This window comes from Bombina bombina, chromosome 4 (genome assembly GCF_027579735.1).
Source record: "Bombina bombina isolate aBomBom1 chromosome 4, aBomBom1.pri, whole genome shotgun sequence".
NCBI lineage: Eukaryota > Metazoa > Chordata > Amphibia > Anura > Bombinatoridae > Bombina > Bombina bombina.
In genome coordinates, this window is record NC_069502.1 from 904,335,874 (window position 1) to 904,354,515 (window position 18,642).

Genomic DNA, 18,642 nt, shown 5'->3' on the forward strand with positions numbered 1-18,642 from the left:
TCCACAGGAGGCAAAGTTTGTAAAACTGATTTGTGGGTGTGGTGAGGGGTGTATTTATAGGCATTTTGAGGTTTGGGAAACTTTGCCCCTCCTGGTAGGAATGTATATCCCATACGTCACTAGCTCATGGACTCTTGCTAATTACATGAAAGAAAGTTATGCAGCATCACTTACAAGTTATTAAGCAAATGGATAGTATGTCCTTTTAAATATGTCAATCTCAAAGTGTTTACTGTATCTAAAGGTCATCATGAGGGGTTTTCTAGTTTATAGGTCTTTAGCCGTTTTGATAAAGCTCTCTCTTAAATTCCTGTTTTTTTTCCTGAAACTATATCAATTCAAAAGAGGGAAGAAAATCTTTGCCTAGGTCTGTAGGATATGTCAATCAAATGCTACAAGAGCTGAAAAACAAATCTCGTATAATATAATTCTGGAGCAATTCCTTCAGTAGGAAGAAGCTGACCTGGACATTCCGGTCAAAATTAAAATATACATAGTTTAAAGGGACAGTATACTGTAAAATAGTTTTTCCCTTAATGTCTTTACAATTGCTTTTTTTACCAACTGCAGAGTAAAAAATGTATGAAAATTAGCTTTTTAAGGTTTATTTCTGTATATTAAAGCTCTGATTTTGTGTTTTGAAGCCACAGCCTAATAAAATAGGTTGAGCTTGTAGGTATAATCAGATCTCATTACTGTATCACATTGTGCACATATACCTGCTTCTTTATCTTATATCCGTCCTTAAAACAATCACCAATAATTTGAGAGAACAATGGAAAATCAACATTGTATTACCTTATCTCTGCTATATCCGACTGGGAGTGTAATTTCTTCTGCTGGCTGTGTTTACAAAGCTTATCTATAGCTGGTACGCGCGGCCACAAACTTTCAGAATAGGTGGGGATACCACATGCTAAATTAACAATTTCAAATGCCAATATAAGGGTAAAGGATCTACTTGTAAACAATTAAATACACTCCAGCAGGTAAAGTGGATCACTGGGAACAAATTAAAGGGGAGAAAATTTTTTAGTAAACTGTCCCTTTAATTACATATTTGAATAGAAACATATTTACAATATACATGTATTGGCAAAAATGATTCTAGTAAATGTTATTGCTGTTTTAGTGTTAACATTTCTCATTGCATGTGCATGTGAAGCATAACTAGACATTCTCAGTGTACCAGCTTTTTATATACTGCATTTGCTCAGAGCACCAGTGGGGCTTGTATCATGTCACCAATTAACAAATTGAGCCATTATCAGATGGTACAAGCACCTTCAGCTCTCTGAGCAAGTGCTGTGTTAAAAATGCTGGTCCACAGGACATTCTTAAATACATAGCTTTTATTAGAAGCATTTTGCCATTACATGTATATTAAAAAAAAAACAAATTTATGCTTACCTGATAAATTAATTAATTTCATGGTGGTGAGAGTCCACAATTCATTACTTATTGGGATTACTCTTCTCTACTACTAGAAGACAAAGAATACCATACCCAAAAAGCTCTATAAAACCCCTCCCACATACCTTAGTTTAACGTATAGCCAAGCAAGTGAGGCAAGAAATACAAATAAGAGCCATTAACGGAACAGGGGGGGAAAAGTATGTGCTTAAAAAAATCTAAATCTCAACAGATGCGGAAAAAGCCTTTGACCGGTTGGATTGGAATTTTGTAAAACTTTGTTTGTCAGCATTTGGCATAGGAAATACAATAATACAAAGGATATTTAGCTTATACACTCAACCCTCTGCAAGGGTCAAAACCAACGGCATGTTGTCTGACAGATTTGCAATTAGAAATGGCACGAGGCAAGGTTGTCCACTATCACCGCTACTTTTCGCTATCTCTATGGTGGTATTAGCATCCCACATTAGACACAATTCAGAAATTACCGGAATTCAGCTAGGCCCTAATAAATTACTAAATTACCCTTTACGCAGATGATGTCCTAATATTCCTTACCTCCCCCACTAGGTCCCTACCATACCTCTTAGAGGAATTTTAAAGATTCTCTGAAACCTATTTGATACCCTTGAGAGACAATACTCTGAATCCATTGATTTTGGAAAGAAACTGCCCAAATATTTTGGAAACATTTTAATCTGCCCCCGACCAGCTGAGCTGGAATGAGGGCCGCACCTTCATGTGGATTTAGGGGCTGGCTTTGGTTTCTTAAAAGGCTTGGATTTATTCCAACTTGAAGAAGGTTTCCAATTGGAACCGGATTCTTTGGGGAAAGGATTGGCTTTCTGTTCCTTATTCTGTTGAAAAGAACGAACACGATTAGAAGCTTTAGATTTACCCTTGGATCTTTTATCCTGAGGTACAAAAAAAAAACTACCTTCCCCCTAGTGACAGTTGAAATAATTGAATCCAACTGAGAACCAAATAAACTGTTACCTTGGAAAGAGATAGTAATCTAGACTTAGATACCATGTCAGCATTCCAATATTTGAGCCACAAAGCTCTTCTAGCTAAAATAGCTAAAGACATAGCTTTAACATCAATATTGACGATATCAAAAATAGCATCACAGATAAAATGATTAGCATGTTAAAGCAAGCGAACAATGCTAGACAAATCAGAATCCGTTTCCTGTTGCGCTAAGCTTTCTAACCAAAAGGTTGATGCAGCTGCAACATCAGCCATGGATATAGCAGGCCTAAGAATGTAGCCAGAAAATAAATAAGCTTTCCTTAGATAAGATTCAAATTTCCTATCTAAAGGGTCCTTAAAAGAAGTATTATCTTCCATAGGAATAGTAGTATGTTTGGCAAGAGTAAAGTAGCCCCATCAACTTTGGGGATTTTTTCCCAAAACTCCAATATAGCTGCTGGCAAAGGATACAACTTTTTAAACCTAGAAGAAGGAATAAAAGAAGTACCAGGCCTATTCCATTCCTTTGGAATCATATCAGAAATAGCATCAGGAATTGGAAAAACCTCTGGAGTAACCACAGGAGGTTTATAAACAGAATTTAACCGTTTACTAGTTTTAGTATCAAGAGGACTAGTTTCCTCAATATCCAAAAGTAATCAACACCTCTTTAACAAGGAACGAATATACTCCATCTTAAAGAGATAAGTAGATTTGTCAGTGTCAATATCTGAGGAAGGATATTCTGAACCAGAAAGATCCTCATCAGAGGAGGATAATTCAGTCTGTTGTCGGTCAATTGAAATTTCAACAACCTTATGAGAAGTTTTAAAAGATCCTTTTACGTTTATTAGAAGGCGGAATAGCAGACAAAGCCTTCTGAATCGCATCAGCAATAAAATCTTTTATATTCACAGGAATATTATGTACATTAGATGTTGAAGGAACAACAGGCATTGTACTAGTACGGATGGATACATTCTCTGCATGTAAAAGCTTATCATGACAACTGTTACATACTACAGCTGGAGATATCATCTCCACTAACTTACAACAGATACACTTAGCTTTGGTAAAACTGTTATCAGGCAGCAGGAATCCAACAGTGGTTTCTGAGACAGGATCAGATTGAGACATCTTGCAAATGCAAGAGAAAAACACAACATATAAAGCAAAATTATCAATTTCCTTTTATGGCAGTTTCAGGAATGGGGAAAAAAAAAGCAAACAGCATAGCCCTCTAAGCATAAAAAAAAAAAGGCAAGAGACATATAGGAAGTGAGGTTTAAATAATTAAATTTTTTGGCTCCAAGAATGACGCACAGCGCAAAATTAAATTTTTTGGCGCTAACATTCGGAAATGACGCAACTCGCATCATGGCAGACGCAACCTTGCGCAAGGAATCCCCTGGCGTCAAATAAGACGCCGAAAATGACAAATTTGCGTCACCTAACATACCTTCGCACCAAAAAATTCTCGCGCCAAAAATGACGCAATAAATATCAGCATTTTTTGACCTTGCGAGCCTAATTTTGCCCGCGAAAATTAATGAAAAAGCAGTCCATTTGAAGAAAAGACTATACCCCCAGGTAAGAAAAAATAACTTCCTAAATATGTTTCCCAAATTTGAAACTGATAGTCTGCAAAAAGGAAATATACATAAACCTGACTCATGGCAAATATAAGTACAATAAATATATTTAAAACTTTATATTAAAACAAAGTGCCAAACCATAGCTGAGAGTGTCTTAAAGGATTCCAAAACTTTTGTTTTTTCCCCACCAACTTATCAATATCATATGTAACATGTTTACATATCCTCACATACCTATTTGTAGTCTGAAACAAAGTTTCTAAACATGAAAAATATTCATTTTAATAATCGTCTATTGCGTCATATCAGCCAACCCTCAAATATGGGAGGCGCACGCTACAACAAACGTAACAGTAGTAATTTCAATAATTGCAGCTCATTAACTTGAGATGTTGTCACTGTTCGCATGCGCAAATCGATTTGTCTACCCGCGCATGCGCATATCCTTTCACTTTGCATCTCATTAACTTGAAATGTCACTGTTCGCATGTGCAAATCGATTTGTCTACCTGCGAATGCGCATATCCTTTCACTCACTCCACATTGAGCCATAAGCGGCTTGCATGTTTTCTTCCAGTGACGTTTGATAAAATCACGCATGCACATAGCAGCGATAATCCGCCATGTTGATAACTTGGGTTATCAGTCTCGATTGGATGATTAGAAGTTATTGCTGGCGGTGGGTTAGGAATTCTATTAAATTTCGGTTGATGATTACTCAGAAAGGGTAAACATATGAAACGCAATGATATTTACAAAAAGTACATATTTATATTGATCTGGCTAATGGAGGTAACTTTTATGATAGGTTTAGTGTCCCTTTAAGTAATAAAAACATACTTACCGAAAGACACCCATCCACATATAGCAGATAGCCAAACCAGTACTGAAACAGTATCAGTAGAGGTAATGGACTATGAGAGTATATCGTCAATCTGAAAAGGGAGGTAGGAGATGAATCTCTACAACCGATAGCAAAGAACCTTTGAAAAGATTTCCCGTGAGGAAAATCATAGAATCAATAGGTGATACTCTCTTCACATCCCTCTGACAAACACTGTACTCTGAGAGGAATCGGGCTTCAAAATGCTGAGAAGCGCATATCAACGAAGAAAATCAAGCAGAAACTTACTTCACCAACTCTATAGGGAGGCAAAAGTTTGTAAAACTGAATTGTGGGTGTGGTGAGGGGTGTGTATATATATATATATATATATATATATATATATATATATATATATATATATATATATAGGCATTTTGACGTTTGGGAAACTTTGCCCCTCCTGGTAGGATTGTATAGCCCATACATCACTAGCTCATGGACTCTTGCCAATTACATGAAAGTAAGGGAGTTTTATCTCTGTTTTCAGTTAGAGGCCAGGCTTGAAGGGCCCTGAATATTGCACAGAGTTTCAAAACATAGATCGCCAACCTTACCTCCTGAGGATCCCAAACCCCCTATGCTGTCAAATACCCATACAAAGCTCCCAAACCCGAAAGCCTTGCATCTGATGTGATCACAGTCCAAGTAGGACAAGCAAAAGAAGCACACTGAATAGACCGATGATCCAACCACCAAGTTAGAGATTAAGTTGTACAGGGATTCAAAAATATCTTTTGAGATGGCAGAGTATAATCCCTGCACAATTGATGCAACATACAAAGCTGAAGAGGCCTCGTGAAATTGAGCAAATGCAATTGCATCTGAAGCTTTTGAAGAAATAACAAGAGTTGGTTGGTTAGACATACTTCAAAAAGAAAAGACAAAGCTTGAACCAATATATTGTCCAGGTAAGGAAATGCTGCAATACCCTGAGCTCTGAACACACCCTGAACTTTGAAAAATATTCTTGGAGCAGAAGCTAGACCAAATGGAATAGCAACTGAAAGTGCTTGACCAGAAAAGCAAACCTCAGAGACTGTAATGTTCTCAGAGAATTGTAACATGAATGTATGCATTCTTTAAATCTACCTCTCTACACCATAACTACCTCCTTCCTTGCTAACCCATGTCACTAACTGTCTCTCTCATATCTCATCTGGGATGTCCTCTCACTACCTCAAGCTAAATCTCTCCAAAACTGAGCTCCTTATTTTTCCCCCCTTCTTCCAAAATCTCCAAACCCCATGTCTCTATAAATGTTGATAACTCCATCATTACCCCAACCTCACATGCCTGATCTCTTGGGGTCACACTTAACTCAGATCTTTCTTTCACTCCTCACATTCAGTCCTTGGCTAAAGCCTGCCACATCCACCTTAAAAACATGTCTAATTTTAGCAATTTCCTTACACAAGACACAACAAAGATTTTAATTCACTCTCTCATCCTTTCCCGTCTCGACTACTGCAACTCTATCCTCTCTGGTCTCCCTAGCTGCCACCTAGCTCCTTTACAATCCATAATGAATGCCTCTGCCAGGCTCATCTTCCTTGCACGTCGCTCTTCATCTGCCGCACCTCTCTGCCAATCCCTTCAGGATTAAATTCTCACTCTGACAGACAAAGCCCTCAATTGCACTGCGCCCCCCTACATCTCAGACCTTGTCTCCAGATACTCTCCCTCCCGTCCCCTTCGCTCATGATCTCCTACTCTCCTACTCTCTTGTTACCTCCTCACATTCCTGTCTTCAAGATTTCTCGAGATTGGCTCCCATCTTATGGAACTCTCTGCCTCGCTCCACAAGAATCTCCCCTAGTTTTAAAAGCTTCAAGTGCTCTCTGAAGACTCTACTAATCAGGGATGCTTACAACCTACACTAACCTTCCTATCTCCACTGCTATCCCCTAAAACCCCATAGCATGTAAGCCTATGAACCCAGCTGTTCGTAGTTCATCTTCATAAGAGCAGACTATTACAGTGCAACTCTCGGCAGGACCCTCTGTCCTCATTTGATACCTGTAATAGTTTTTATATACCACCTATGATCATAGCGCTGCGGAACCTGTTGGCGCTCTACAAATACCTGATAATAAAATAATAAATATTGTTAACATAAACTGACCTTGCTGAACAAAAAAAAGGCAGAAACGTCCTGATAGTTTTTTGTCTTCAAATCCAGAACTGGTAGGAAATTGCTTTCCTTCAAAGGAACTGGATCACTCACTTTAATATTTACTTTTTTTCTGTCCAAAAAGAACACCTACCTCTGGGAGGCCTTGTTCTGAATCCAATCCAATATCCCTGAGAAACAATATTCTGAAACCAAAGATCTAGGACAGATTGAAACCAAGCCTTCAGAAATAGGCTTAATATGCCCCCTACCAGAGACTCTGGAACAGGGGATGAACCTTAATGAGGGGAACTCCAGCTTATTAACAATAAGCACACCTATAAATGGTAGAAAGGTGTTCAGGAGACTCAGTTTCTAGGGTATATTTAGGGGCAGAAACCTGCTGCAAAGCAATGCAATAAGCACTATTAAACCCCTTAAAACAAAACTTGAGGAAAGGAAAATTTACCCCAATCTAAGTAGCTTTTAACAACGCGCACTGCTGAGCTGAGGAAAAGAAAAAGAAAACAGTTCCCAACACACGCCAAACTACTGACAGTTTAGATGGAGGAAAGCACAGCAGAAACCCAACATGCGCATAACTGTGTGCGAACCCGACATGCGTACACCAATAAGCAGGAAAACCAAAGACGTAAGCTAACCTTACAGCTTCTAACTAAGGAACGTGCGCAAAACCCGAAGAGCATAAACTTGACATGTGCAACCCCAACATGCAAAAAACTAAACGAGCCAAAAAAACAAAACAAAAAACAAAACAAAAAACAACCAGCAATGCGCAAAAGTAAAGTAACAGTGAAGGATCTGTCCCAGGGCCATACATAATTATATATGCAGATACACTTTTAAAATTTAAAAAAGTGCCCACAAAGTAGCTAAATGAGTGTCTATATTTTAAAATAAAATATACTTATCCAGACACACTCACCATCAAACGAATAGACAGCCAAACCAGTACTGAAACATATTAGCAGAGGTTACGGAATAGGAATATAATGTAGATCAATAAAGGAATCCTATGAAGGATTTCCCAAGAGATGAAGCCATCGGATCATAAACCATACCCCCATGTACATCCCTCTGTCCAGCACTGTAAACTGAGGGGAATCAGGCCTCAAGATAGACTGAAACCCCCTTTTTCTCTGAAGAACACATGCACATCTACATTTTTCAACCACCTCCAGATGAGGCAAACTAAAGACTAAGGTATGTGTGAAGTGGGAGGGGTTTTACAGAGCTCTTGGGAATCTTTGTCCCCTCCTAGTGGCAGAAAAGAGTAATTCCCATAAATAATGTATTGTGGACTCTCACCACCTGTATGAAAGAAATGCTTCTATTCAAAACTGAAATGCATCCATGTGGATTCCCATTTTGGCTGTAATGTTCCTTTAAGCAGGAAAGGTATTTACATTAACTTTAAGTAGGTGTTTTTGCATCTACAAGCAGCCACAGAAAAACAAATTATGCTTACCAGATTTCCTTTCCTTCTGTATGAGGAGAGTCCACGGCTTCATTCAATACTTGTGGGAATTCAGAACCTGGCCACCAGTAGGAGGCATATACACCACAGCCAAAGGCTTAAATACCTCCCCCACTCCCCTTATCCCCCCAGTCATTCTGCCGAGAGAACAAGGAACAGTAGGAGAAATATCAGGGTATAAAAGGTGCCAGAAGAAAACCAAAAATGTAGGTCCGCCCAACGGATAAAAGGGGCGGGGGCCGTGGCCTCTCCTCATACAGAAGGAAAGGAAATTATCTAGTAAGCATAATTTATGTTTTGAGGAGAGACCACGGCTTCAGTCATTACTTGTGGGAAACATATACCCAAACTCTAGAGGACACTGAATGAAAACGGAAGGGTAAATAGAGGCAGACCCTATTCTGAGGGCACCACAGCCTGCAAAATCTCCCAAAAGCTGCTTCAGCCGAAGAAAAAACGTCAAACTTGTAAAATTTTGAAAAGGTATATAAGGAGGAGGACGAGGTAGCCGCCCTACAAATCTGCTCCATAGAGACCTCATTCTTGAAGGCCCAAGAGGAAGTCACAGCTCTAGTGGAATGAGCCTTAATGCTCTGAGGAGGCTAAGGTCCTGCTGTTTCATATGCTAAGCGAATAATGCTCCTTAACCAAAGAGATGGGGAAGTGGAAGAAGCCTTCTGCCCTCTACGCTTCCCAGAATAGACAACAAGCAAGGACGATGTCTGTCAAAAATGCTTCGTAGCCTGAAGATAGAATTTCAATGCCCGAACCACAGCTAAATTATTAAGTAATTGTTCCTTTAAGAAAGAAGGATTAGGACACGAGGAAGGAACCACAATCTCCTGATTGATGTTGCGATCAGACACAACCTTGGGGAGAAACCCCAACCCAGTACGAAGAAAGGCCTTATCAGCATGAAAAACTAGGTAAGGAGGCTCACATTGCAAGGCCGCCATCTCAGAGTCTCTGCGTGCCAAAGCAATAGCCAGCAGAAAAAAAAAAAAACTTCCAAGACAGTAATTTAATGTCAACTGAATGCATAGGCTCAAACAGAGCCCTCTGCAAAACTTTAAAAACCAGATTTAAGCTCCAAGAAGGAGCGGTAGGTCTAAACACAGGTCTGATTCTAGACAGAGCCTGAACAAAAGACTGTACATCAGGAAGCTCAGCGAGCCTCTTGCAATAACACACAGAGTGGAAATCTGTCCCTTTAAGGAACTAGCTGCAAGTCCCTTCTCCAAACCATCTTGTAGAAAGGAAAGAATCCTGAACACCTGAACCTTATGCCAGGGGAATCCATGCTCTTCACACCTTATGACAGATGCGACGGGTGGCCGGCTTTCTAGCTTGAATTAGAGTATCAATCACTCTCTCCAAAAAACCTCTCTTGGCTAGGACTAAGCGTTCAATCTTTATGTAGTCAGCCTCAGAGAATCTAGATTCTGATTAACAAAAGGACACTGTTCCAGCAGATCTCTGAGACAAGGTAACCTCCATGGAGGAGATCAGGATATCCCCACCAGGTCCGCAAACCACATCCTTCGTTGCCACGATGGAGCAATCAGAATAGCCGAAGCTTGCTCCTGCTTGATGCGGGCCAAAACACAAGGAAGAAGTGGTAACGGTGGAAAAATGTAAACTAGGTTGAACCACCAAGGCACTGCCAATGCATCTATCAGCTATGCCTGGGGATCCCTGGACCTCGACCCGTATCTGGGTAGCTTGGCATTGAGTCGGGATGCCCTGAGCTCTATCTCCGGCGTAAGTATGGCGCTACTGCAATACCTCTAGATCTGGTCACCGCGAGCAGAGACCCCAGAACATTCGTGAAGACTCAGAGCAGTAGCTAGACCAAATGGAAGAACAAACTGGAAGTGCTGGTCCAGAAAAGCGAATCTTAAAAACTTGAAGTGATCCTTGTGTATTGGCATATGAAGGTAAGCATACTTCAAGTCTATTGTAGTCATGAACTGTCCCTCTTGAACTAAGGGAAGAATAGACCTTATCGTCACCATCTTGAACGATGGAACCAACAGGAACTTGTATAAGCACTTTAGGTCCAGAATCGGGCGAAACGTAGCCTCCTTCTTTGGGACCACATAAAGGTTTGAGTAGTACCCCAGACCTCTCTCTGCTAGAGGTACCACCACAATTACTCCCAGGGAGGAGAGATCCCTCACGCACCCTAGAAAAGCATCTTGTTTTTCCGGTCTTGAAAACAGGTTTGATAAGAGGAATCTGCCCCTGGGTGAATGAGATTTGAAACCTATCCTGTAACCCTGAGTGATGACCTCCAGAACCCAAGGGTCTTGCACGTCCCCCAGCCAAGTCTCCACAAAGAGAGAGAGTCTGCCCCAAAACGATCCAGTGACAGATCGGGGGCCGCCCCTTCATGACGATTTTGTTTCGGCAGGCTTCTTTTTCTGCTTGGATTTATTCCAAGATTGAGACGGTTTCCAAGTTCCCTTGGATTGATCAGGCTTTGCGGCGGGCTGCTGGCGTTGGGATTTATCCGAATGAAAGTGACGAAAATTAGGACCCTGTCCTTTAGGTTTACTCTTCTTATCCTGCGGTAGAAAGGCACCTTTGCCCCAAGTGACCGTGGATATGATTGAGTCCAGGCATGGACCATAAAGAATCTTCCCCTTAAATCGAAGGGAAAGTAATCTAGATTTTGAAGTCATGTCTGCAGACCAAGACTTCAGCCAGAGTGCCCTACGGACTAGAACAGAAAAACCTGGTGTCTTGGCATTCAGGCAAATAATCTGCATATTTGCATCACAGATAAACGAATTAGCTACCCACAAGGCCTTAATTTTTTTCCTGGATCTCGTTGAGGGGAGTTTCCACCTCGATTATTTCCGATAGAAAAATCATACCAATAAGTAGCGGCTCCAGCCACCGCAGCAACCACCACTGCAGACTGAAAAATACCCTGTGTGCTGAAACATCTTTCTTAACAGAGTTTCTAGCTTCTTATCCATTGGCTACTTAAACGTCAAACTATCCTCAAGCAGGATAGTAGTGCGCTTAGCAAGCGTGGAGATAGCTCCATCCACCTTAGGGACAGAACCCCACAACTCTAATTGAGAGTCTGGAACTGGGAACAATTTCCTAAAGGAAGAAGGGGAAAAAGAAGATCCATGTCTCTCCCATTCATTCTTAATATTTGCCATCTTTCCGGGAACCGGGAAAGTCTGTGGCACCACCATGTCCTCAAACGTTATCAAGCTTAGAAATAGAAGGTTCCTCTGGAAATTTAGGTACCGGAACCTTTAATGTAGCCAACACTTCCTTTAACAGAAAGCGTAAGTGCTTGATCCTCAATCTAAAGTCTGGTTCCTCCGCAGCCGGAGGTTTAGAGGCAGCCGATTCCGACCCAGAAAGAGCATCCTCTGAAATATCAGAGGCGTCCTCGTCAGCGGATAATCTAGTATCAGATAAATCCAACAAGTTGGTAGATGACCCCTGGGAAGGACAGCAATATTTGACCTTTCGCTTGCGCTTAGCAGGGCTAGGTAAAGCACTGAAGGCCGCAGACACTGCCGTTTGTAGCTGTTCAGTAAAGTCTGGTGGTAAGAGGGCCCCCTCCAGAAGGAGGATTAGCAGTGCAATGGGAAACTGCATGTGTAGTCTGAGATGACTGCAGGGAACGCACCTCACGGGACAGAGACTCCTCAAAGGTGGACGGCTCAGTAGTACTAAACATCTTGGGTATAAGTACTTTATAAAGGCATGTGGAACATAATTGAGCAGGCGGGTATACCGTAGCCTCCTCAAAATAAAAACAGGTATTAGATTTAGGTAAAGAGGGAGTATCCTCTAACGTATCAGAGTCCTCCATAGCTTGCACTTTTAATATGGACTCTAGAAAAAGATAAATGGCACTTTTATACCCCCAATGGCTGGGACACTCACCACCTCCTATGACCCAGGCCCCAGAGAGAAACCGATTTGTCTCTTGTAAACCGCACGGTGAGGAAAGAGGGAAATCAATGAGATGACACCCGGTCAAGTAGTGTGCCATGCAGGACCGCCCCTGCTCCGGGAAGAAGCGCGCCAAACCTAGCAGGCCGCGCATATATACAAAACTAAAGTAAAACCTGAATGTTCCAACATCTGCCTGAGCCTCATCGCACACATGTCGCAGCATAAAACAAAGCAAATTATGCGTAAATCCCCCCTGTTCAATAATCCCCTACCGGAGATATTATCCCTTGATACCATACACATAAAAGGAGTCACACTGTGACCCTGTATTCTTGCGTTATCATATGCGTATAAAATGAAACAATCTTACCGGAATCGCCGCCATGGAACAGACACACAGCCTCTCAAGTTTGACAGTCTTGTAGCATTGCACCTGACATGAACTTGAGTGTTAGAAGATGGCAGTAAAACTCATCAACACTGATTGCTTAGGAGCTGTTAATACAAGTTTGGATGGTTTCGCAGAAAGACTCTCCCTGCATCTAACATTCGTCAATGCTCTCACTGAGAGGCTGACAAGACTACTTAAAACTCCAGTCCCATAGCGAAGGGTACTACCCTCCATAAGAGACTACGCCGATCTTCCAACACTTCTCTGCCATCCTCCTGTGACGAAAGGCAAAGAATGACTGGGGGATGAGGGAAGTGGGGGAGGTATTTAAAGCTTTTGGCTGGGTGTCTTTGCCTCCTCCTGGCCAAGTAATGAATGAAGCCGTGGACTCTCCTCATATTAAGAAGGAAATATATATATATATATATATATACATATATATATATATATATATATATATATATATATATATACATACATACATACATACATACACATACTTATTAACATGGATATTGTTCTACAAAAGTGCAAGATAAAATTACAAATGCATAAAAATGTTGCTTCAAAAGTAAAGGTAAAATGAATGTCATTGGTTTTAACATTTAATATTTGCCTAAAAATCATTAAACACCTCAGTTTAAAATGTAGCATTTGACATGAAAGATGGTTAACTTAAAGGGACAGTCTACTTGAATTTGTTTATTACCCATTCCTCAGTTTTGCACAATCAACAATGTTATAGTAATATATTTTTTCTCTCTATAATTACCTGTATCTAAGCCTCAACAGGCTGCTACACAATTAGTGCAAAGCTGGGGAATGGTTAGTAAAGGAGTTATTTACCTTTTTAAACAATAAAAAAGTAGACTTCCTTTAAATCAGTTTATTTTAATGTTTTGAAATTGATAATGCAGGTTTGGGCCATACTAGTCCCTGGGATAGAAGCTCACTTAGCTCTATTACTGCTTAGTGACATGTCCTAAAAGGATTTCCTCCTCTCATACATGATCAATTTTACAAATAAATAACACTACCTTTATTTTTCAGTTGCTTCTCCACCATATGTGGTTTAATAAATAATTGTCCAAGAGAGATTTATATATTTTATTTATAAAGCCTTAACAGGAATTAATATAACATTTTAATGCTTCATTTCGGACAGATAATTTTTTATAAATCACAAACAAAAGATTTAAAATGTTTCAATTGATGAAGATACAAATACTAAAAATTTAAGAAAATCAGGACCTACAACTAAACTTTACATAACCAGAATCTAAGTAGGACTTACCCGATATTCAGCGGATTGGGAAGCTCAGTCTCTGTGCCGTTTACCATGGAGTCCTGATTCGTATCTGTGAGTCTGTCTGACGAATCAGCAGAAAGGCCTAACAACGCACGTACCCGTTTAGACTTCACCTCTAATATGGTATCTGTGTAGCCTACCTCTTGAAGATACCTGCACAAACATGCAAGAGTAGTTGTTACATTGCTAGACAGCTTAAATGTAATGAAAAGCATACATAAAAATTAAGAAAACTCCTAGCTGGTACAAATCTATAACCATGGCATATAGTGTTGCCCTTTGCTAAGAAAAAGGCTAATAAATCATCTGGTACCAGCTGCAAGTGTTGCTGTTTGCACTACCAGCCTCTAAAGTCACTTGTGGGAAGAAAAAGTCAATTGTACAATTCTCTATTCATTGAGCTGGGTGATATATAACAGTACAAGAATGAGCGTGTGCGCCACAATGAAGAAAATTATACGATTACAAGTGTAGTTTTAACTTGGAGGAATGGGTATATTAGTTCAAATGAAAAAGCATTTGGAGGTAGGTGTTTGCCACTTACTGTCTTAGCAACTGCCGACTTTGTTTCCATATAAACTGACTGTTCTGTGGTGGCTGTATCTCTGTTTCGTTTGCTTCATCTGCAGGGAAAAATAAAATAATATAATATATATATATATATATATATATATATATATATATATATATATATATATATATATATATATATATAATTGTAACATATATACATATATGCCCTTGTATTTAAAGGTTTTAAAATTTGCACAATTTTATATTGCCTGATTCAACTATAACAATTTCCAATTCCCATAACAAAACAATAAAAAAAAAAAACAATTTGCCATCCTTAGGTGAAAAGTTCTTTACTTCAGTTTGAGCAATGCTACTACTGAGGAAATAGGAAGGAATCAACACAATCTGCAAAATAACTAAAAAACAAAGTGTAGTCGCTATGAAGACATTTTAATGAGACTTTAAAAAACTTAAAAACAGCAATAGCATGTCAGCAAAAAAACTCCTAATGAAATAAAAGTGCTTATAATACAGACAAGAAGCAACCCTTAATAAACCCAGAAAACTGCTACATGGTAACTGCTAAAATAAGTGAAAGAGCGCTTAAATGGACATAAACCACGCGTTTTCTTTCCTTTTTTTCTCTCTCTCTCTCTATATATATATATATATATATATATATATATATATATATATATATATATATATATATATATATATATATATATATATATATATATATATATATATATATATATATATATATATATATATATATATATATATATATATATATATATATATATATATATATATATATATATATATATATATATATATATATATATATATACACACACACACACACAGGATATAAAAAGTCTACATACCCCTGTTAAAATGTTAGGTTTCTGTGATGTAAAAAAACAATTTATGTAAGAACTTACATGATAAATTCATTTCTTTCATATTGGCAAGAGTCCATGAGCTAGTGACATATGGGATATACAATCCTACCAGGAGGGGCAAAGTTTCCCAAACCTCAAAATGCCTATAAATACACCCCTCACCACACCGACAATTCAGTTTAACGAATAGCCAAGCAGTGGGGTGATAAAGAAAGGAGTAGAAAGCATCAACAAAGGAAATTTGGAAATAATTGTGCTTTATACAAAAAATCATAACCACCATAAAAAGGGTGGGCCTCATGGCTCTTGCCAATATGAAAGAAATGAATTTAACAGGTAAGTTCTTACATAAATTATGTTTTTTTTTCATGTAATTGGCAAGAGTCCATGAGCTAGTGACATATGGGATATCAATACCCAAGATGTGGAGTCTTCCACTCAAGAGTCACTAGAGAGGGAGGGAATAAAAAATAAAAACAGCCATATTCTGCTGAAAATATTAGTCCACAACCCAAAAAAATAAGTTTATTTCATATTTGAAAGAAAAAAACTTAAATCAAAAGCAGAAGAATCAAACTGAAACAGCTGCCTGAAGAACTTTTCTACCAAAAACTGCTTCCGAAGAAGCAAATACATCAAAATGGTAGAATTTAGTAAATGTATGCAAAGAGGACCAAGTTGCTGCTTTGCAAATCTGATCAACTGAAGCTTCATTCTTAAAAGCCCACAAAGTGGAGACTGATCTAGAAGAATGAGTTGTAATTCTCTGAGGCAGAGTTTGACCCGACTCCAAATAAGCTTGATGAATCAAAAGTTTCAACCAAGAAGCCAAGGAAATAGCAGAAGCTTTCTGACCTTTCCTAGGACCAGAAAATAAAACAAATAGACTGGAAGTCTTCCTGAAATTTTTAGTAGCTTCCACATATTTCAAAGCTCTTACCACATCCAAAGAATGTAAGGATCTCTCCAAGGGATTCTTAGGATTAGGACATAAAGAAGGGACAACAATTTCTCTACTAATGTTGTTAGAATTCACAACCTTAGGTAAAAATTGAAAAGAAGTCCGCAAAACTGCCTTATCCTGATGAAAAATCAGAAAAGGAGACTCACAAGAAAGAGCAGATAGCTCAGAAACTCTTCTAGCAGAAGAGATAGCCAAAAGGAACAACACTTTCCAGGAAAGTAGTTTAATGTCCAAAGAATGCATAGGCTCAAACAGAGGAGCCTGTAACGCCTTCAGAACCAAATTAAGACTCCAAGGAGGAGAAATTGATTTAATGACAGGCTTAATACGAACTAAAGCCTGTACAAAACGGTGAATATCAGGAAGTATAGCAATCTTTCTGTGAAATAAGACAGAAAGAGCGGAGATTTGTCCTTTCAAGGAACTTGCAGACAAACCCTTATCCAAACCATCCTGAAGGAACTGTAAAATTCTAGGAATTCTAAAAGAATGCCAGGAGAATTTATGAGAAGAACACCATGAAATGTAAGTCTTCCAAACTCTATAATAAATCTTTCTAGAGACAGATTTACGAGCTTGTAACATAGTATTAATCACTGAGTCAGAGAAACCTCTATGACTTAGAACTAAACGTTCAATTTGCACACCTTCAAATTTAATGATTTGAGATCCTGATGGAAAAACGGACCTTGAGATAGTAGGTCCGGCCGTAACGGAAGTGGCCAAGGAGGGCAACTGGACATTCGCACCAGATCCGCATATCAAAACCTGTGTGGCCATGCTGGAGCCACCAGCAACACAGAAGACTGTTCCATGATTATTTTGGATATCACTCTTGGAAGGAGAACTAGAGGCGGGAAGATGTAAGCAGGATGATAACACCAAGGAAGTGTCAGTGCATCCACTGCTTCCGCCTGAACATACCTGGACCTGGACAGGTATCTGGGAAGTTTCTTGTTTAGATGAGAGGCCATGAGATCTATCTCTGGAAGACCCCATATCTGAACAATCTGAGAAAAAACATCTGGATGGAGAGACCACTCCCCTAGATGTAAAGTCTGGCGGCTGAGATAACCCGCCTCCCAATTGTCTACACCTGGGATATGCACCGCAGAGATTAGACAGGAGCTGGATTCCGCCCAAGCAAGTATCCGAGATACTTGTTTCATGGCTTGGGGACTATGAGTCCCACCCTGATGATTGACATAAGCCACGGTTGTGATATTGTCTGTCTGAAAACAAATGAACGGTTCTCTCTTTAGCAGAGGCCAAGACTGAAGAGCCCTGAGAATTGCACGGAGTTCTAAAATATTTATTGGTAATCTCGCCTCTTGAGATTTCCAAACCACTTGTGCTGTCAGAGCTCCCCAAACAGCTCCCCAACCTGAAAGACTTGCATCTGTTGAGATCACAGTCCAGGTTGGCCGAACAAAAAAGGCCCCTTGAACCAAACAATGGTGATCTATCCACCATGTCAGAGAGTGTCGTACATTGGGATTCAAGGATATTAATTGTGATATCTTTGTATAATCCCTGCACCATTGATTCAGCATGCAAAGCTGTAGAGGTCTCATGTGAAAACGAGCAAAGGGGATCGCGTCCGATGCTGCAGTCATGAGACCTAAAACTTCCATGCACATAGCCACTGAAGGGAATGACTGAGACTGAAGGTGCCGGCATGCTGCGACCAATTTTAAACGTCTCTTGTCTGTTAGAGACAGAGTCATGGACACTGAATCTATCTGGAAACCTAAAAAGGTGACCCTTGTCTGAGGAATCAAGAAACTTTTTGGTAAATTGATCCTCCAACCATGTTTCCGAAGAAACAACACTAGTTGATTTGTGTGAGATTCTGCAGTATGTAAAGACTGAGCTAGTACCAAGATATCGTCCAAATAAGGAAACACCGCAATACCCTGTTCTCTGATTACAGAGAGTAGGGCAGCCAGTACCTTTGAAAAGATTCTGGGAGCGGTTGCTAGGCCAAATGGAAGAGCAACAAATTGTTAATGCTTGTCTAGAAAAGAGAATCTCAGAAACTGATAGTGTTCTGGATGAATCGGAATATGAAGGTATGCATCCTGCAAGTCTATTGTGGACATATAATGTCCTTGCTGAACAAAAGGCAGAATAGTCCTTATAGTCAC

At 39.5% G+C, this 18,642-nt stretch overlaps 1 protein-coding gene across 2 annotated transcripts in view; it reads right to left on the reverse strand.

Annotated features, from left to right (window-relative positions):
• Positions 1–18,642, reverse strand: part of STRN (striatin) — a 574,950-nt gene that overhangs the window by 281,563 nt on the left and 274,745 nt on the right. For both annotated transcript variants that reach the window (XM_053711828.1, XM_053711827.1), the window contains exons 4-5: positions 14,652–14,730; positions 14,093–14,260 (exon numbers count right to left, since the gene is read on the reverse strand). In XM_053711828.1, the coding sequence (XP_053567803.1) occupies positions 14,093–14,260; positions 14,652–14,730 (247 nt within the window). The remainder of the gene's footprint in view (positions 1–14,092; positions 14,261–14,651; positions 14,731–18,642) is intronic.